Source organism: Ursus arctos, unplaced genomic scaffold, assembly GCF_023065955.2.
Source record: "Ursus arctos isolate Adak ecotype North America unplaced genomic scaffold, UrsArc2.0 scaffold_14, whole genome shotgun sequence".
Taxonomy (NCBI): domain Eukaryota; kingdom Metazoa; phylum Chordata; class Mammalia; order Carnivora; family Ursidae; genus Ursus; species Ursus arctos.
The window spans coordinates 45064625-45086142 of record NW_026622808.1 but is presented as its reverse complement, the minus strand read 5'-3'; the positions used below and the strand labels follow the sequence as shown (position 1 = coordinate 45086142).

At 40.3% G+C, this 21518-nt stretch overlaps 2 protein-coding genes across 2 annotated transcripts in view; both read right to left on the bottom strand.

Annotated features, from left to right (window-relative positions):
* ATXN7 (ataxin 7) overlaps positions 1–21518 on the bottom strand; it is a 136323-nt gene that overhangs the window by 102639 nt on the left and 12166 nt on the right. The window contains exon 2 of the mRNA XM_048226418.2: positions 1167–1265. The gene's annotated coding sequence lies outside the window, so the exon portion shown is untranslated. The remainder of the gene's footprint in view (positions 1–1166; positions 1266–21518) is intronic.
* On the bottom strand, positions 1281–21207 carry LOC113257042 (NADH dehydrogenase [ubiquinone] 1 alpha subcomplex subunit 1-like). Its single transcript, XM_044384992.3, has one exon. The coding sequence runs from the start codon at positions 21104–21106 to the stop codon at positions 20894–20896; it is 213 nt and encodes a 70-aa protein (XP_044240927.2). The 5' UTR covers positions 21107–21207; the 3' UTR covers positions 1281–20893.

Here is a 21518-nt window from a genome sequence, read left to right as displayed (position 1 = left end):
CCCACCCCCCCCCCCCCCACTGCCAGTTGCTCATCACCATCTAGGAAAATGCTGCTTTTCTGGCACTTTCGAGACATTCCACAATGAATGCCATCCTTTGTGATGACTTTGAGGTTCCCTAAAGGATACCTCTGAAATGCTGGGCTTTCAGCTTTAGGTCAGAAAATTTTAAGGGCCCCTTCTGAAGTCAGAGACTTCAGAGCTATCCAGTCACTTGTTCTAAGCACCTAAACAGAACTGCTACATCCTTCCTGAAGCTCCTGTTTCTGTTTGTAATGTTCCAAATGTTATCTTTGAAGATGAACGTTCATGTTGTTCAAAATGTTTCCATCTTTGCTACAGTTGCCTAAAACTGATTGAAGCACTGCATTTGTTGCCTAAATACACAAGCTGATCAATTTCAGAAGCTGAAACTCCTTTGGTTTTCCCTGTTTGGGTCATGTTCAGTTTTATCCCTCAGTGACTCATCTTAAACTACATCTTAAATTCAAGCTCTCTCACATTCCTTTCAGGAGTAGATGGGAAAATGGATTTTTTTTGTTTTAATAAATCCTCTTTTTAACAGTATGTGAAACTTACCACCCTCCTCCCCAAACATTAAATGCACAATAGCAAATATGTAGTGAGAAACTCAATTAATAGTGGCTGCTATTTTTGTAATGATCTAGGAATGCTCATGAGCACACACTGCCTGGCAGTCTGAGCAAAGGCACTGGGCCCAGAGCGTGTGTCTGAAGAACTCCTGCCTATTTTTAAATTTTTTCTGAGCAGCTTAGTCTACACTGCTTGCAGAGAGAAGAAAACAGGAGCAAGGGAAAGTGGAACCAAACAGAAACACAAGAGTATGTCTTTGGACAAATTCCTAGGAAAAGGTGGATACAGATGGAGGGCAGGAAATGTTCCTATCTCCAAAGTCTTTCTACAGTGTTAATAAGTTGGGAATGGTTATTTAGCACTTTTTCTTTTGACAAACACACAGCAAATAATATTGTACTCTTAAATTCACTGTCATTTCATATTACTAAGATCATATTCAGGGTTATACTGGAGATCTTACTCAGATACCCTGAATTTTAAAAACTATCACCCTTTGGTAAATGTCAAACTCTATTATAATCAGAAGAATTGCATGTATTCGGCTGTGCTATGTTGGGACAGCCAGTTACCTTTTCTTTGGAGGGCAGGCCAAAAATTCTGATCGATTTACCAGCGGATCTTCATCTGCTGTGATTGTGGAAGCTCTTTCTTCTTAATTCTGTTCAGATCTACAAAAAGAGAAAAGGGAAAAAAGGATGAAACAATGGATAAAGTTAGTCCGGAATCTACAATCTCATTCGTTGCCAGATGTTCCAAAATTATTATATGTCTTTTGAAATGTCAAAGTGTTAAAATTATAGGCACTTTACCAATTTTACAACAAATGCAATCCAGTTTTTTTTTCTTTTTACAGTGAATTTAACTGGCTATATTTATAATAACCTAAGAACAAATGACTATTCAATGTGTACATAAAGGCAGCCTCCTGGGGCTTAAAATCATTGCGTATAATTTGCCACTAATGACTTTTTACTTAATTTTTGAAATGGCTCTTCAGAAAGTCTGCTCCTATGAAACCTGTCAGTATCACAAATTTAAAAAACACACACACTGTATGAGATTATAATTTGGAGAGCTCATTCTGTCATTATTCAGCAACTTAAAAAAGCAATTCATAACACTACAAATAGAAAACAAAAACTCAATTAAACCATCCTCTTAAAAAGCACAAGGGAATTATGTGTTCCATCATGCATGTATTTTCATAGATATGCATACATATATATTTCGAGCAGAATGTAGTTACTATTAAAATTAATTTGCAGAGAAGCACTGAGTTAAGGAGTCAAGGGATTGGAGGTTAACAAACTAGAGCTAGAAATTAAGCTGGTTTTCAAGTCTGACATGCAGCACAAGAGAAAGAACAGCAAATACAGGTAATGACACAGCTATGAAGCAGATGCTGTCAAGGTGTAAAGCACAAGGCAGGCCGATTTCATATGAAAAATTCACTATTAATACACTTCCCTTCCTATAATCCTCATAAGATATATTCCAACGTTGAGTGGCAAGAAGATTGTTTTCCTTAACTTTTATTTACTTTCATACACTCTAAGATAGTAAGCCAAAATTTTCTATGGTCCAAGTCACTAATAAAGCATCTCTGAAAGTCAGCAGCTGAAATTCTATACCATGCTTTGAAGGTTTATTCATAATTATCTTTATTGGCTCTTGAGTTATTCCTGGATCACATCCTTTCCCTTTCCTTTTTTTAAACAGTTTGTTTCATTCATCCACAAAATGTTATTCAGTAATGTAAGCATTCAGTAATCATTCCTCTAATCTTTATAAGCCAGATGTTTCTCTTCCCTAGATTTCTAATTCCTTCCTAGTCTCTTATCTTTTAAAATTTTTCTCTGATTTCCATTTTTGTGTTCTTTTTCTGCCTTATTTCCAATAAAAGCCACTATCTTGCTTAACATGTCTGTCCTGAGCCAAAATTCATTTCTTTGCATCCTAAACACTTTACAGCTATGCAAAATCACTCAAAGGAAGCTACAAATTACCAGGATAGAGACAGCCAATAAAGATGTTACGTTAGAGATAACCATTCAGCCCGCTGACAGTGATTCCTTCAGAGTAGACTGGAGATGGAACAACACTGGCATCAGACTGAACTCTGTGCTTGATGGGATTTCACTAGGTCAAGCTATTTTTCCGTTTTCCTTCAGGACACTCAGCCATACCCCCAAAGTATCCAAGGAAGTCATCAGATTTTGGGTGCCATGAAATCGCCGCCAAGACAGCTTTACCTTTAAAAGAATTCACCATTTACTAGCCTGCATACCTTAAAAATGCTTTAAGGGAAACACTATTCTTAGAGGAAAAAAGGTAGTGGCACTTACTAAAAATAAGCATTTAAAAATAGCAACTTCTCTTAGAACGGGGGTAGAAAAACAACTATCCTATGTTTGTATATGTTCTCCTTTTTTATCTTCACAAGCGCACTGTGCTCAAAAGAGCTGTTGTTATGGTCCCCATTTTACTAGCAAGGAAACAGACTGAGAGGTCATAATTTGCTCAAGATTACCCAGTAAATAAATGGTTTAGAACTGGAACTAGAATGGAGGCCTTTGATGTTACTTAGTTCCCTTACCAATACACCAAACTGCCTAAACAGAAACTTAATTTTGTTTTGCAAAGACAAAGAGAAATTGTTTAAAAGGTAGACAGGAGAGCATTTTCTAAGAATAGAAACATAAAACTGGACAGCTTTTATTCATTCACCACCTGCTATAACAAACATTCAAAAAATTTAATTTTTAATAAGATAATTTTTTTAAATGACAGGCAGAGGGGAGAAAAGGAAATAAAAAAGATACAGGGGTGCCTGGGTGGCTCAGTCAGTTAAGCGTCTGATTCTTGGTTTTGGCTCAGGGCATGATCTGGGGTCCTGGGTCCAGTGGAGCTTGCACTGGGCTACACGCTCAGCAGGGGAATCTGCTTGAGATTCTCTCTCTCTCTCTCTCAAATAAATAAATACATAAATCTTGAAAAAAGAAAAAGAAAAAATATAACTTGAATTTCTCCAAAGTCCTGAGAGAAGCATACATTTATTTACTTTGGGGGGGGGGGGCAAGATTGTAGAAGATGCCTTTCTTCTCTAGAGGACCTGCCTAGCCCATGGTGACCCTTGTTTCTAAGTACTATGTAATTCTCAACTCCCTGCCAAATGATATTTGTATTAAGCGACTCCAAACTCCTCTGTTTTGGCCAAAGTTGGACACACGACCCAAACTGAGACATTCCATTTGTTCTCCTTGGAACTAGAATTTGGAATGAAGAGGGTCTACTCTGGTCTAGGCTACAAGCTACTCCCATGCGCTCTCAGCCTATAAGAAAAAGCCAGTCAGCAAAGTGAAGAATAAACATGCTGCTCAGAGAGAATCCAACCCAGGAGGCCATGAAATCCCAGAGGAGAGAAAGGGAAACAGTTTCTGTTGGGGGTGGGGGGTTGTTCTTGGACTTTCCTGTCCCAGGTACGGTCCTCCAGAGGCCCAAAGCATTTCCTTCCCCAAGGGTTTAAGAAACCCATGGATCTATAAAGTAAATGGCTCCCCTCTTTTTTTTTTTTTAAGATTTTATTTTATTTATTTGACAGAGAGGCAGCCAGGGAGAGAGGGAACACAAGCAGGGGAAGTGGGAGAGGAAGAATTAAGTAGGCTCCCAGCAGAGGAGCCTGATGTGGGGCTCCATCCCAGAATGCCGGGATCACGCCCTGAGCCAAAGGCAGACACTTAACGACTGAGCCACCCAGGCGCCCCGATGATTCTTGATAAGTGCAATAAAAATAATTTTGCTCAAGACAGTAAAAACTTTTGTTTTTAAAAGGGCAGATATCACCAGAATTTGTTGTAAATGAAGGTTCTGCGAAAGGCCCAAGGGTTCAGACAAATCCTCTCATTATCTTTAAACAGAGAAAAGCCCGCACTGTTACATGAGCAATGTTATACCAACCTTCATAGGGAAAAGGACTTATTTTCTAGAACATTTTTATGTACTTTTAAGACTCTGAGAGCCTCGCTATAATCTGGATCACTTATTATACAGTCAAGTCTGTCAAAATTAAACAAAAATGTACTAACCATGATAGAGGAAAGAAAACCAGCCTAAACTGAGTCAGTCTTGTACTGAAGCGTCACAATACGAACTTTCTTTTTATTTCTTAAACCTTCTTAAAATCTAGAAGCTTGAACCCCTAGGTACCCTAGGTGCTTGGAGAGGCCGTGAAAGGGAGAGAACAGGGTAGAGAGGGCCCTGCATGGAGGGCAACAGAAGTTCTGACTGGATCTTCTACGTTAGAGCTGAGGGAAGGCCTGCTCCAATCTCTCCATTCTGCACGTGGAAAGAATGACAAGCAACAGAGGTTTGCCCCATTTATTTATTCAGTAAGTGCTCCATGCCAGGTACTGTGCCTGGCACGAGAGCTGACCATGCATTTGGCTGCTCAGCCTAACACCTGGGCTACACATTTTTCTCTCCACTCTTTGACACTCACTGCAAACAGGTCCACAGGCCCTAAACAGTTCACTTTATTGTCTCTGTTACATTAGCGATCTTAGGGGAAAACAAGGAATTTGTTGCTAATATTTAAAAGGTGGGAAGGCTCACATAAAATTCCATATTTCCTTTTTCCCTTGGAAAGTTAAAAAATGTGGCCACCGGGGGGCAGCTCTCTTGCACAGGGATAACTGGCTGATGCTGTCCTGGGCTGCCCCTTGTCACTCACTGGGCACATTCTTTACGAAGATCCCACCTGGCTGCATCACTTGTTTTCCTTATACACCTATCTCCTGTGTGGGACCTTTAGCTTATGTTATAATCCTCAGGCTCTTCTCCCACATGAAACACCACAGACCAAACATTTTAAGATGACATGTCACCCGTAATTCTCCAAAAATATGTATCAGCGTGCCCCTGAGTTTACTCATTCTCTTCCTTGCTTTCACCCTGAGAGGCTTTCTCCCTGGCAAAGCAAATTTAAGAATGAAACAATATAGTCCACACAACCTGATTTTCCATGGTGCTTCTGGATATCTGCCTCTTCAAAGGTCCGCTGGAGTTTTCCCACCTACTGAGCTACGGGGTCTGTTCTCAGGGTCACTCCACTGAACACCAATGAGAATATGAAAACATAACTGCTAAACAGGGAGCTGCAATCACTTACTAGCAAGGACTCCAATACCTCTGGGCCTAGGTTTTAAGGATACATTTTAGTCCCGCACTTAGTCACAGGGCTTTCTTGACCCTCCCGAAACTCCATTGAAGAAGCCTCCATTTTCTGTCAGTGCCTGGCACCAGACCATTTCCAAACACATTCACCCCTCCTTTCTCAGCAAAGATTTCAGCGTAGCCATCCCTCACTTCCCCTGTCATTTCAGGTCACATGGCTCTCCTATCTCAAGCCCCATCTCTCCCAGGCTTCACTGAGGTTAACTGGGCTCTCTTTAGCTGAGGGGTAAACCATCTGTCCAAGTGTGACTATAGTACACTATTTCACCATTAGCCTAAAGGAAAAACAAAAATATAATAAAATTGGCAATAATTCTCTGATTTGTGCAAAATACTTGCTCAAGTCAGTAGATATGCAGGTCAATTACAAGAGCACAGGACAATAACAGTGGCTGACATTCACTAAGCACTTTAACTATGTGCCCAGTTTCAACACAGAGCAAACCCTTTACATGTATTCTCACCTAATCCTCCCAGTTGTATGATGTAGGAACTTTTACTATCCTTCTTTTGCAGAGAAAAAACTGAGACTTGTGAAATGAGGCCCAAAGGGGGTAGAACTGTGGCACCCACATACTAAAGTGGAGCGGAAAACCGTTCCTTCTACTGCTATCCTGCCCAGCAATTCCTACCTTCCTACCTCTGTCCCTCCATACCTGCTGTTCCTACTACCCTAAACTACTTCCTTCCTACCTTCCAAGTAACTCACATCCAGCCTTCAAAACAAACTCAGATAAACCTCTTCAGGTCATCACACCTACATGCCTAAGTGGGCTTCTTCAAGGCAGGGTCTGCAACATTTCATCCTTGTATTCCCAGGGCCTGATATTCCTTCCAAGTGTTAATAAATGCCTGCTGAACAGAACTGAATTCAGTGGAACCACAGGCTCTGACAGCTACCCAACCACTCAAGATAATGTGGGCCTGGGGTGGGATGTTCCTGCCTTGCTAAGAACTTGCAATTATGCCTGAGCAATATGTGGCTGTTCTGGCATCTACCCTCACTCTTCCCAGCCAAATCCACCTATAGACGAAAAAGGGGAAGGCGGGATGAAAAGTAAAGTCCATGACTCCTGTTGTCCTCTTGAGAGGAATTAAAAGTCTGTGGTGTTGACAGGGAAGAGGGGAGCCTCGGAGGGGACAGGAAAGGGTTTCTCCCCCAGTATTCTGCCAGGGGGAACATTAATCTCCTGTTGCTGGAGTAGGGTTATAGAATTCTAAAATCCGCATAAATATACTCAATCAAATCCTCCTTTGCTACTCTAACACAGTCCTTCAGTAAAGATGTCAAATAAATGAACAGCTAGCAAGTACTTCACTCTGGAGGCATACTTATTAACACTACCAATAATAGTAACAACTTTTACTGAGTGTTTACTCTGGACCAGCCCCTGTGCTAAGTACTTTACATGCACTGTCCTGTTTAATGTTCACCACAGCTCTATGAAGAATGTTTATAAGTGAGGAAATAGAGGTCTAAAGTAGTTAAATGGCTTGCCTAAGGTCACTACCAAGTGGCTCACAGTAGAGGCAGTTGCTAGTGCGATAACTATTCAATTTTTATTGATAATGCTTGCGGGGTTTTTGTTTTGTTTTGTTCTGTTTTTTAATTCTTCTACCCTTCCTCTTTAAGTAAGGCCACCTAAATAAAGGCAGGCTGGGCAACCTACTACAACTTTTACTGGCTCCTCTATACAAGATCCAGGGAAGGTCCCTCCTCTTTAATAAGCCTTTGTAAATATTATTTGAGATAAAGATTGCCAATGCCAACCTATATCCACATTCTTCATCTTCCTGAAGACAAAATTAGACTAAATTTCCCAATATCCATTGCAGCAAGATGTAGCTATGTGAGTCCTTAAAATATGAAGAGAAAGGTTGGGTTCCACTTCTAGGCCTGATCCATATAAACCTCCTTGTTTTGATCCTCAGTCTCTCACACCCTAGGCTGGTAAAATGGAGAGTGCTCCAAGCCCCTAGAGATGGGCAGAGCCACAAAACTTCACCCCTTAATGACGGGGTAAAGCAAGAGCTTCCTTGCCAACCTACACTGAGCTGTGACTTGAGTGAGAAATGAACATGTATTTTATTAAGCTACTAAAGTTTTGTGTAGCAATAGTCAGCCCACCCTAATACAGTATTAGTGCTGTTGCTATTATTATAATTTTCATTATTAACAGTATAGCCATGATTACTTACTTACACAGTTTATTCATTTCTATGAGGCAGGTATCATTTGCATTTTACAGGTGACACAACCAAGGGTCAGAAATCAATAATCTTTTCCTCCTCTGAACAACTATAGCATTTACAATCTGAAGGATTTATTTGGTAATTACTTATGGATTGCCTTATTATATATGTTGCACTGATGGGTTGAGCAGTTTTCACTCCTATAGTTAGCTGGTTTTTCTTTTACTTATAATTGGTTTTCCTCATCTGGATAGGGAGCTGCTAATGGGAAGGGTAGGTCTTATAGCACTGTATTCCATATCACTTCACACATTGCCTCATGAATACACAAATTAATAGACATAGATTCTTTAAATTATCTTATATATAAATTAGCATATATATCTTAAAATACAAGTAATACATAACGTATACACTCTGTTTTGAGCAGCAGGCTTCTTAAGTAAATCTGACCAAGAAAACTATTTCCTACAAAGAGTTGTTTTTTTTTTTAAGATTTTATTATTTATTTGACAGACAGAGACAGCCAGCGAGAGAGGGAACACAAGCAGGGGGAGTGCAAGAGGGAGAAGCAGGCTCTTAGCGGAGGAGCCTGATGTGGGGCTCGATCCCAGAGTGCTGGGATCACGCCCTGAGCCAAAGGCAGACGCTTAACGACTGCGCCACCCAGGCACCCCTACAAAGAGTTTTTTAATAGACTTTGTACAGTGCCTGGCATACAGCTGATGATCGATAAATGATTGCTTCCCTTTTCCTCTATCCCAACAGCTACTTCAAGTACAATCACATACTGCTTGAAGAACACAGGGATAAGCAGAAGAAAAATGTTAAAAGTGCTGGGGCACCGGGGTGAATCAGTGGGTTAGGCATCTGACTTTGGCTCAGGTCATGATCTCAGATTCCTGGGACCTAACTCCCTGCTCTGCGGGGAGTCTGCTTCTCCCTGTCCCTCTGTCCCACTCCTCCCTTCTGGCTTGTGCTTGCTGGCTGCTCCCTCTCTCTCAAATAAATAAACAAAATCTTTAAAAAATAAAAGAAAAAGAAAAGACAAAGAAAAATGTTAAAGTGATAAGTAAAGGTTGATTTTAACTACAAAGAGTATTTTCCTACGGGGAGGAAGACTGTCTAAAATGTTAGGAGGTAGAACCAAATAAAGATCATTTGCCAATTACAAGAGTACCTCGTTTATTAAAAAAATCTTCTCTGACACAACTTTCAGGAACACGAATTCTGGGCAAGTCAAGAAGTGTGTGCTCACATCCCCTCTCCATTGCTAGTGAGCTGCAAAATGGTGCTGGGGACCATCTTCTATTTGCTCAGTTACATAGGTCGGGCCACATGGGATTCCCTAGAGCCATGGTATCATTATTTGTAGCAAAACACTAATGTGTCCTCCTACAGCTCCTAGAATATTTTTATATTTTGTTAGAAAACATACAGTCATCTAAGGAAGATTTGTTCCCTCTGAGGCTGTTTGTTCCCATCCTTCATGTACCACAGGATTCCATTTCCTACTACAACAGTATTAACATGATGCAGACACTGGCCTTCATATGGTTACATTTCACACTAACCACAAACAGAAGGTCCCTAACTCAACAATGTTTTGACTTAATGATTTTTCCACTTTACAATGGTGCGAAAGTAATACCCATTCCATAGAAACCACATTGACAATTTTGGACTTGGATCTTTTCCCAGGCGAGCTATATGTGGTATGACACTCTATTGCGATGCTGGGCGGCAGAGCACCACAGCTCCCCATCAGTCCTGCAATCAGGAGGGTCCACAACCAACACAACTTAAAACCATTCTGTACCCACAGAGTAATTCTGCTTTTCACTATCAGCACAGTATTCAATGAATTACATGAGATAGTGACATTTTCTTATAAAATAGGCTTTGTGTTATATGATTTTGCACAACTGTAGCCTAATATAAGCAGGTTTAAGGTAGATTGGGCTAAACTATGATGTTAGGTGGGTTAGGTGTTCAACAAAAAAACATTTTTTTTTAAGATTTTACTTTTAAGTAATCTCTTTTGAGGGGGGCTCAAACTTCCAACCCTGAAATCAACAGTCATATGCTATACTGACTGAGCCAGCCAGGCACCCCAGGTCAGGTGTTTTAAATGCATCTTCAACTTACAACATTGTCAACTTATGATGGATTTTTTGGGATGTAACCCCATTATAAATCGAGGAAGATCTGTAGAGCAATTCTCTGATCTTTCATTATCTAATTAATGTAAATATTTAAACTGCTATTCATTTAAATATCACGTTCCAAAGAGTCTCTCTGAAAAGTTCTTTCAAGAAGAAATGAACACAAATGTGGGTCAGTTACTTCATTTGGTATAACTGAAGTATACATTTGGTTTTCTTACTCCTGCTCAGTAAACAGTTGTAATATTTAATTTGTTGACAGGATGGGCTTTTCCCAGGGTAATTTTCCCTTTAACTTTGCAGTATCATCTTTAACAGCAGGCAATAAGATTAATGCTATAATCAGCTATTACGTCGGCACATACAACTTTAGCTGTTCTTCAAATATAGCAACAGAGTATAGAACACCCAAGCTAGGAAAGTACAGGTTTGAAAATTAGTGAATCAAACTCTGGACAACTTTTAAAAATAAATATATTTTTGGGGGTGCCTGGGTGGCTCAGTGGGTTGGGCATCTGCCTTCAGATCAGGTCATGATCCCGGGGTCCTGGGATTGAGCCCCGTGTCCAGTTCCCTGCTCAGTGGGGAGTCTGCTTCTCCCTTTGACCCCCCCTTCAGCTTGTGCTCTCTCTCTCTGTCTCAAATAAATAAATAAAATCTTTAAAAAAAATAATTTTTTTAAATGTTTAACATTGATGTTTTTTAAAATAAAATTATTTTTAAAACGCTAAATGAAAAATGCCAATCTCAAAAGATCACATTTATGTAACATTCCCAAAATGACAAAATTGTAGAGTTAGAGAACAGATGAGTGGTTGCCAGGAATTAGGAGTTGTGAAGGTAACAGGAATGACTACAACCATTACAGGATAGCATGAGGGAGATTTTTGTGGTGATGGAATAGTTCTAGATCTTGATTACGGTAGTGGTTATACAAATCTACACATGAGAGAAAATGACACAGAACTACAAACATACTTTATACCAACATCACCTTCCTGGTATTGATATTATACTATATAGATAGGAAAGATATAATTGATGGGAGAAACTGGGTGAAGAGTAACCAGGTACTCTAAACTGTCTTTGCAACCTGTGAATCTTTAATAATTTCAAAATAAAAAGTCAAAAATAACTGAAAGTATGTAAGATTACAAACATATTTCAGAGTAATTTATGCAACCTATACGATTAAATAAAACCCAAGCCTGTGCAATTACTTTATTTTATCATCTCATTTTCCATTTTGTTTTTTTTTTTAAGATTTTATTTTTATTTATTAGAGACAGCCAGCGAGAGAGGGAACACAAGCAGGGGGAGTGGGAGAGGAAGAAGCAGGCTCATAGGGGAGGAGCCTGATGTGGGGCTCGATCCCATGACGCCGGGATCACGCCCTGAGCCGAAGGCAGCCGCTTAACCGCTGTGCCACCCAGGCGCCCCTCATTTTCCATTTTGTATACAAACTACTCAGGATCTTAACAGAGGCAAGGAAAGAGTAGAAATGGAGTAGGTTTTATAATTGGTTTTGCCGTCAGGATGCTTACTGTTCATGACAACGTGAGTAACAGCACTTGGGCAGCACATATCTGGATGTCTTAACAAATGGCAAGTAGTATACACTGTTAAAAAAATACAAACATGTATTTAAAGCCTTATCTTAAAAATCTGTAAGATTTTGCCATTAAAAAAATAGAAAGCCAGGACGCCTGGGTGGCTGAGTCGGTTAAGCATCTGCCTTCAGCTCAGGTCATGATCCCAGGGTCCTAGGATGGAGTCCCCACATCGGGCTCCTTGCTCAGGGGGGAGCCTGCTTCTCCCTCTACCTGCTCTGCCTGCTGCTCCCTCTGCTTGACCGCGTGCATACATGCGTGCGTGTTCGCTCGCTCGCTCTCTCTCTCTCTCGGACAAATAAAATCTTTAAAAAAAAAGAAATAGAAAGCCAAGAAAAAAAAAGGTAGAAAGCCATGGGACAGCGTACTTGAAACCTAACTTAAAATAAAAAAACATATTTTGTGATTTCTGTATGCTAATGAAGATCCCACTGCGCATATTATGTGTAATTTGCAAAATACATTATTAGACTTATGTGATTACCAAACAAGAGATTTTTTTTTTTATGTACACATGGCAATAGTTTCTACAATTCAAACATCTCTCTGGCTAAATTAATATAAATTGCTGCAATATACCAATAATAAATAAGAGACAAAAAGAATTCCAGAAGCTGGGAGATGCAAATTAAACAAAGCCAGTACAAGTTATTCTCACTAGGGCTTTACACAGAAATCTTTTTATCACTGATTAAATGTAACATTCTGGGACTACATCAAAAATATGACTCTCTGATTCCATGTATCTCACACCTAAGCTGGCTCAACACTGGCTCATCATAACTCGGAATCTAAAGAGAGGCTGGCAGCACTTCATAAATACCTTCCTGTTCGCTCCTTTCTACAGTGATGCAATTTGACCTACATTTCCAGTGCCCATTGAAACTTCATAGGAGGGGAAAGAGGAGAGTTTTTCATTTCTCCTACCCTCTGATTAACTAGGACAGCAAATGCCACTCAAGGGACTGCTACCGGGCAAAAGCAAAGGGGAAAAAAAGTCATGCCGGTAGGAAATTCCACAGGAGAACATTTAAAATTCCTGCATTCTCTGATTCTGCAAACTGTCATGGCTTTGCAAGATGACAGCAAGGTTGCCCCACTTTATACCATAATCAGCTGAGGACACCAAGGGCTTTTATTTACTTCAGGCTCCCAGCATGATGAAAATTAAACTTGAACTACAGACTCTTGTCCTTGCCACCGTCTTTTTGTAAAAATAAGCTTTTCATTCTAGAATGCCAAGTTTACAGAGAGGTTGTGAAGACTACACATTATTCCTATCTACCCTACACCCCGTTTCCCCTATTGCTAACCTCTCCCGTTAGTATGCTACATTTGTCACAACTAATGAACCAATACTGACCTATTATTCTTAACTGAAGTCCGCACTTTATTCAGATTTCCTTAGTTTTTGCCTAATGCCCTGTTTCTGTCCCAGAATCCCACCCAGGATATCACATTACATTTAGTTGTCATATCTCTGCACTCTTCGAGACCGTGACAGTTTCTCAGACTCCTTTTTTATGACATTGACAGCAGTTTTGACAAGTACTAGTTCAATATTTTATAGAAGATCTCAATTGTCCAGTGGTCTTCTCATGATTATAATGGGATTATCAGATTTGAGGAGGAAGACCACAGAGATAAAGTGCCATTCTCATAACATCATATCAAGTATACATTTATCATTGTTCATGCTAACTTGATCAGCTGGCTGGGGTACTGTCTGTCAAGTTTGTCCACTGTATAAAGTTGTTTTCCCCCCTTTCCATACTATCTTCTTTAGAAGGAGGTCACTAAGCACAGCCCACATTTAAGGGATGGACAGTTATGGTTCACCTCCTTTCGGAGGGTTATTGACATAAATCATTTGGAATTCTTCTAGACATGGAAGATTTTATCTGTTCTTTCTTATTTGCTTACCTATCCAATCATTTATCTACATCAGTATGGACACAGAGATATTCCTTTTACATTAGTATTTTATTATACTTTTACATATTTGTGTTAACACTATTATGCTCTGTGTTATATGTATATTGTATCTTTTATTTATATTTATTTTATATATTGGGTTGTAATTTAAAATTATATTATTTAGTTGTTTAAATTGTCCAAGCTTTCACACACTAGGAGCTCTTTCAGGCTCCTGTGTCCATTTGATATACCCTACTACCCTGTGTTTTGTGTTTTGTTTTGTTTTGTTTTGTTTTAGCACTTTCGTGCTTTCTGGCATTTAGAAGATGCTCCAGGCTCATCTTGTTTATTCCCTGCCCCAGCCATAGAATTAAGTCATGTCTGGTTCCTTTCACTGGAGAATGGAATTAGAAACCAAGATCTGGACACTGGCTCTTATCATAGTCTTTTAATGTTTTACACTTTAAAATTTCTACATAAACTACTTCTATAGTAAATTAACACAATTATCTCTTTAAGTATCTTCATTTTGTGGTATAACATGATAAATCATAAAGAGGATGCTTAGTAATCAAACTACCTTCTGACTGGCCACCTTTGAGGTTTGAGATGTCCAATAAATGCCTCATCATAAATGAAGTTCCTCCAAAAAAAATTGAGATTTTTTTGTTTCTGTTGTTATGGGGGAGGGAGAGGAATTCTAGACTTAAATGCAGCATGCTTGCTCTTCTATGCAAGAAGGTCTCCTTTCTCCCCTCATTACCATTAAATGGTACGTCAACTCTGAATTACCTGAGCTAAAGGAAAATACAAATATCAGTCGGATCTGGCTTTGAAATACATTAGTGATGAGTTATGACAGCAGCTACACCTTCCTATTTATGGTTGGTTTATTTTAATGTTACACATAGTTTTTCTTCACTGAATCTAAACTAATTAGCCCAACACAAGGACAGAGCCAGGAGCTTCTTGAGCGGTAGGGGCACCTAATGGGAAGCAAACAGATTGCTGCAGATAACAACTCTACAGACAGGAGTTAATCCCTTACAACACACACAGGAAAATTTGTCACCTCAGACTCCAACCGTTAGTCTGTGTAAACATGCTATGCTAATAAAATCTCTGGTGACCTCAGATTTGTTTTTTGGGTGTTTGCTTTTTTTTTTTTTTTTTTAGTAGAACACAGGCTGGGGCCAGCCCCTAATATTGCTTTTCTCGTCATCTTTTTCTCACTCAATCTGATTTAAGATTTATAGTCAATAAACCTTTCTTGAGCCTCTACTACGTACTAGGCAGCACACTATGCCTGGAGCTTCCAATTAATCCGATAGATTAGAAAAACAATTAAGAGCCCTGTTCCCATTTTTACCTCCCAACAGAGCTGCTGAAATTGTTGGGAGATAAGTCAGCCCTTTACAATGCTAAAGGCACAAAATGGTTTGGAGAAGCACATGGTTTAATGTCTACTTCTACAGTTGTCTGGTGTTAACACCTTAGAAAGATCGCAATTTCCTTATCTGTAAAGCAGACTTCCCAAGGATAATGCATGGAAAGCACAACCCTGGCATGCACAATGGGTTCTATAAGTATTAGCTCATGTTCACATTTTGTATTTCATCATAAATACGTCTAGGAAACACCAGGACTACCCCAGTAAGATGATTCATTGTCTTTTTTTCATTGACAATTTTATTATCTTTGTAAACACTAAAATCATGATTTAAAAAAAAAAAAGTCCATTCCTGTGTCCCAGTCAACCGGTCTTTGATAAATAAACAATGCACATTCATTCAAGAGGCATGGGTCAGAATGGACAGGAAATATGTATTAATAACAGTAGGAGCTAACACTGCCCAAAAGCTTATTTTGTGCCAGGCACTGTGTGGATGTTGCATAAGAAGCCTATGAGGTAGGCATTTTAATTATCTCTAATTTCCAAATGAGAAACTGAGGCTATAGGGGTGAAGTGACTAGTGTGAGGCTGCTATCCATCTAGGCTAGGCCACCTACCCTCACAGAAAAACAACAACAAACAAGAGAATTATACCAAACAACTGAGCATAAACAGCCACTCCTTACCTCACGCTGCTAATTCCTTTTTCAAACACTACTGTGTTGGGTGCTACAGTGGAATGCAAGAGCTAAAATGCTTCCTTTGCTACAGAGATGCAAAATAGGAGAAAGGCTATGGACACTTTGGCCCCTAAAGGAGACTCCAAATTGGGACTTCTTACTTCCAAAATATTTTCAATATATAAAACTCACCGATGTCTCCCTACAGCGTTTTACAACAAGTAGCAACTTCCTGGCCTACCCTGCCAGGCTCTTCACCCTCCCGCCCCAGCTCTTGCCTTGGGGCATTTATGCTACATTCTGCTTCCGGACCCAGCTAACTTCTTCAGGAGTCAGTTTAGAAGTCACTTTCCCCGGGGGAGGGGGAGAAGTCGCTTACACTTTCTCTACAGGGAGTTAATCCCGCACTCCAATTGTCTAAAAGCGGTTTAAGCATGCTTCTTCATGAATGTCAATATCCTCAGAACGGGCAAGCACCCTACAAGCCTGTATCAAAGACCTCCCCTACAGGTTTTACCCCCAAGACAATCACATAAAGGTACGGAGAAGAGCAATCAGTTTTTGAAATCAAACAGATCAGGATTTAAATCCTGTTTTCTATTTACGAAATGTTTGATCTCAAGCAAGTCATTTCACCTTCATCATTTCTGATGAAGTTTTAATTGAGGAGATAACAAAAGCACAGTGCCTAGCACAAACTAAGTGTCATTATCATTATTATCCCCATATTACAGGAAGAAATTAACTCCCAATTAGCAAGATACCAAAAGCCACCGAGCTGGTAAGTGGTAGGGGTTTGGGCTAAAAACCAGTTCTTTTTCCTTCTTTCTACAATGTATTGAGCACCATCATCAAACATCATGCTTGGTACTGAAGACACAGCTGTGAAACAGACAGGTATCCTGCTCTCATGGTACTTACATTCTGGTAATGAAGACCCCCATCAAACATTTACACTAATAAATTAAAGTGTTTGAGGGAGAAGAGCAAAGTGCCTGCTTATATACAGGTTTTAGAGCAAGTAATAAGATCCCTGGATTTTATCTGGAAGGTCAGGGAAGGATCATGTGAAGAGGCAGCATTTAAACTGGGACCAGGAGGCAAAAAAGGTGTTCTAAGATGAGGGTGAAGCTGGCATCCAAGGCAAAAGAAATCTCAAGAGGAAAGACTCTAGTAAGTATGGCTTGACTGAAGAACTAAAAGGCCAGAGCACCTGAGGAGACTGTTGATATAGGTGGGGCCAGTTCAGAGGACCACGGAGGGACATGGTAAGGGTTTTGAATGCCATCGTTGAAGCATTGGGGAACCACCAAAAGATTGGCTGCTCTTGATGAAAAGGTACTAAAAGGCTCACTCGGACCCCAGCAACTTGAATTCAGGGCCTTTTGGTATCTTTTCATCATCTGTATTTCTAAAACATGGTAAGTGTAAATTTTTAATAAATATTTGTGAGCCACTGGAAAGAATCTCTGGTAAAGACAGATTAAACCACTTCTCCCTATTACTGATCCCACCGCTGATGTTTTATTATCACTGATTACTATAGTTGGATGTGGACCTCTCTTCACTGTTTAATCTTAAATTTGGGGAAGCAAAGTATCTTATTTATCTTTACATCTCTCAAAGCCAAGTGCTCAATAAAGTCATGGATCAAAATAGACCCTCTTTTATTTAATAGCTTAAAATCTTTTCTTATATTTCTAGATTGGCTAAGTAAGAATCTTCATGCCAATTTATCCACCTTAAATAGATTGGAAGGGATAATATGGAGGGACTAAAAAAAAAAAAAGTTCCACTTTCCTTTTGCAGCTTTTTCTTTTTTTTTTTTTTTTTTTTAAGATTTTAACCAATCTGTACACCCAATAGGGTCTTGAAATCACAGATCAAGAGTTGCATGCTTTGTGAACTCAGCCAGCCAGGGCACCCCTGCAGCTTAATTCTAACAACAAAAAACCTTCACCAATGTGTGATTAAAAGTACAATTTTTGTATTTTAGGATATGTCACACTTGTACAGTTCACATGCGTATTTTTTTTTAAATCTTAGTTTAATTTTAATCAAGAACAAAATGCCCCAACAGAAGGTCTTTCAGTGATTTTCCAATTCTTCTGAGAATTGTTCAGATTATTTCTTTGAATATTTAATTAATTGGATAAGGGTAGGATAACTGCTTGGACTATTTATATTAAAAGATACAACTGAGGGGCGCCTGGGTGGCACAGCGGTTAAGCGTCTGCCTTCAGCTCAGGGCGTGATCCCAGCGTTCTGGGTTCGAGCCCCACATCAGGCTCCTCTGCTGTGAGCCTGCTTCTTCCTCTCCCACTCCCCCTGTTTGTGTTCCCTCTCTCGCTGGCTGTCTCCATCTCTGTTAAATAAATAAATATAAAAAAAGGGGGGGGGGCGCCTGGGTGGCACAGCGGTTAAGCGTCTGCCTTCAGCTCAGGGCGTGATCCTGGTGTTATGGGATCGAGCCCCACATCAGGCTCCTCTGCTATGAGCCTGCTTCTTCCTCTCCCACTCCCCCTGCTTGTGTTCCCTCTCTCGCAGGCTGTCTCTATCTCTGTCAAATAAATAAATAAAATATTTTTTTAAAAATAAATAAATAAATAATAAAAATAAATAAAAAAAAGATACAACTGAGTCATAATCAATAGTTCACACGCTTTAAGGTTTATTTTGGGATTTCAGGAGCTGAGAATGATGTGCTAACATGATGAAAGTGCAATTACGAATATGCTACTAAGGTGTGCTAGTAACTCTCCATTTGAATGCCTTCTCCCCATCGCCAGACCAATTTTCTACCACTCTGGCCCTGCTCTACGCCCACAAAGATTTGACCTTTATGGGAAGCATCACTGGGTTAAAGCAAGCAGGCCTCCAGGTGGGGTTGGTCAATTGAAGGCACCGGAAGAAGATCAAAGAGAGAGGGAGGAAAGAAAGTGGGGGAGGGAGTATTGCTTCCTTATTCCCTCTCTGCTCTTGGCTACAAATTCGGGCAGTGGCTGAATCCTCCAGGACCCCCCTCTGTGGCTCCAGCTCTCTCATTGGACTCCGGTAAAGCTATTTCTTCTGTTTGCTCCTTTGGACTTAGTGGTGATAATGGCTTTCCATTGAGGCTGGTTCCATGGATGACAGGAACAACATGTCACCCTTAACTCCCGGCATTCCTCTGAAAATAATCCTTTCATTAGTCTCCAGAACCATCTGAATGGGCTCGGTTTCCTGCCAGACCTAAGAATTCAAACCATAGACTTGTAAAACCAGCAATCTCCCTCTTTTGCATATAGCAGTTATCATCACAATGGTTATTCATCTTCCAAAGCAATTCCTTCATACCAAGCACTGCGTGTAAGCTCTTAGAATTCTCAGGCAGAAATGACACCTCCTAAACTGGTCAGTGCAGGAGAACACAGGAGGGCGCTCCTGAAAGACAGCTGGCAGAAGGGAGAGGCTGACACAATTCTCTAGGCCGGAGTCTATTACATGTCAAGAATAAAACGTTTACAAAGAGATGTTATACTTCCTCCTACTTCTCCCTGGATTTCCTCTCACTAAGGGCTTGGGATCAAAGTCACCATTGTATTTTCACACAGAACACCAAGAAGTTGTATCACCGCCTGGGGAAGTTGTCCTGTGTGTCACTTCACTTTGCTAGTTTCTCAGACCTAGAGATCTGCTTACCACTAAGCCAAGGCACACGGAAAGAGACCCAACCATCCTGTATTACTAGCCACCTGCCCATCTTTCCTTCTTTCTCTCTTCCGTCCCAGGACAAATCTTTCTTCCCCACTAAGGCAAAAGATGAGCAGGATGAGAAAATTCTGCTTTGCTAAGCCTTGCCTGTCTCTTTAACAGATCTGACCAGATTAGCACTTCCCTATTCCACAGGAGAGGACTGGCATATGCTTATACCATAATCTGCCCTGAGCTCCTACGGATTTTTCTTTTATCAAGTCGACTGGATTTGAGGTGAGATGTTAACTGAAATCACCTGGGAGTGTCTAACCACTCCACCTCGTTTTCACTTAGTACAAGTAACCTGAAGGTGACTCTATTTCTGAATATTGGGACATTCTTTTGCGTAAGAGCCGATTTAAAGAATCTAGGGGGCTGAAAAGAACTGATGTGGCTTAGGGGTGCCTGGGTGGCTCAGTTGGTTAAGTGTCTGCCTTCGGCTCAGGTCATGATCCTGGAGTCCAGGGATAGAGCCCAGTGGCGGGCTCCCTGTCCAGCGGGGAGTCTGCTTCTCCCTCTGCCTGCTGCTCCCCCTGCTCTTGCACTCTCACCCACCCTGCGTGCTCACTTTCTTTCCCCCCTTGAATAAATAAAATCTTAAAAAATAAAAAAAGAAGAAGAAGAACTGATGTGGCTTATTCAACAAGCTACTCCACCAAGAACTCCAACTGTCTTCCTCTGCAACCAGAAGACATTCAGCGTTAACAGAGTTGCTAAAAGACTTAGGCAGACAGACTATAGTCTGCAGGAAAGATGCTCTGCCTCACCTCAGCCAAGGCTAGCCAAAGGGCAAGATAGCTCTCTTCTCCCATCCTGGGGTTGGCGGGGAAGAAGCCTCTCTCTTCAGCTTTTGGCAACACCTGAGAGGCAGTGAGATTAACGAAACTTGGTTCACACTATGTCTGCATTTCTACTACTCCTTCTCCTTACTTGTAAGCATTCATTCAAAGAATATTTAATTGGGCAACTCTATAACCAGTTGGGTGGATCTACATCAAATATTACTAGTGGTATCTTTGGGTAGTAGAAGTACGAGTAACTATTACCTGCTTCTGTGTATTTGTGAAATTTTCCAATTTTTCTACAAACACCTATTCTTTCTTAGCGGTTTGCTGTTCTAAGAGGAGACTAACATATCAAACACTTGATTTTTGCAAGCAGGAAAAACTTATTAAACAAAAACCTTGCAAGCATTCAGAAAGCTCAGTTTTCCATTAGAACTGCATTTATGTAATTCTTTTTTTTATAGAATTCTTCTTTTTAATTTTTTGTTTTTATTGTGTACTACATTAATACACTGCATAGCCTTCTAGAAAGGGTAGATAGATGAGCATAACTGAGTTATTTTTCATCAGTCAGGAAAATGCTTCCTTAATCAATATTCTCCAAATCCTTTGACGCATAATAGTGATTAACTCCAAAGACACGCCTATCTCCCTTCATCAAACTCCACTGATATGGATAATAGGAAACCCTTTTTAGCTTACCCTCGTTACTGAACCTGTGGATGTGCACCATGGCTATGCGGGGGCTGACAAAGCACACAGCCATAATACTGATCCCAGGCAGAATCTCGAACCACATCACACCATCGTTGCCTGGGCCAAACTCTTCCTTCCAGGCGCCCTAAAGGTGACCCAGCCTCAGCACCTTCCTGATAGGCTCCCTTTTTTAAATTTAATTCTAAAAACTCAAAATCGTATTTTTTTAGCTTTTGTGTATTTTAAGATTTTCAATTCTATGGGGCGCCTGGGTGGCACAGTCATTAAGCATCTTCCTTCAGTTCAGGGAGTGATCCTGGCATTCTGGGATCAAGCCCCACATCAGGCTCCTCTACTAGGAGCCTGCTTCTTCCTCTCCCACTCCCCCTGCTTGTGTTCCCTCTCTCGCTGGCTGTCTCTCTGTGTCAAATAAACAAATAAAATCTTTAAAAAAATTTTTTTTTCAATTCTACATTTTACAACTTTTGTTTTAAAATTAAACCATTCAAATGTGA

What these genes read in the sequence shown, in the direction of transcription:
- LOC113257042 (XM_044384992.3), bottom strand. Translation starts at nt 21,106, where the DNA reads ATGTGGTTCGAGATTCTGCCTGGGATCAGTATTATGGCTGTGTGCTTT.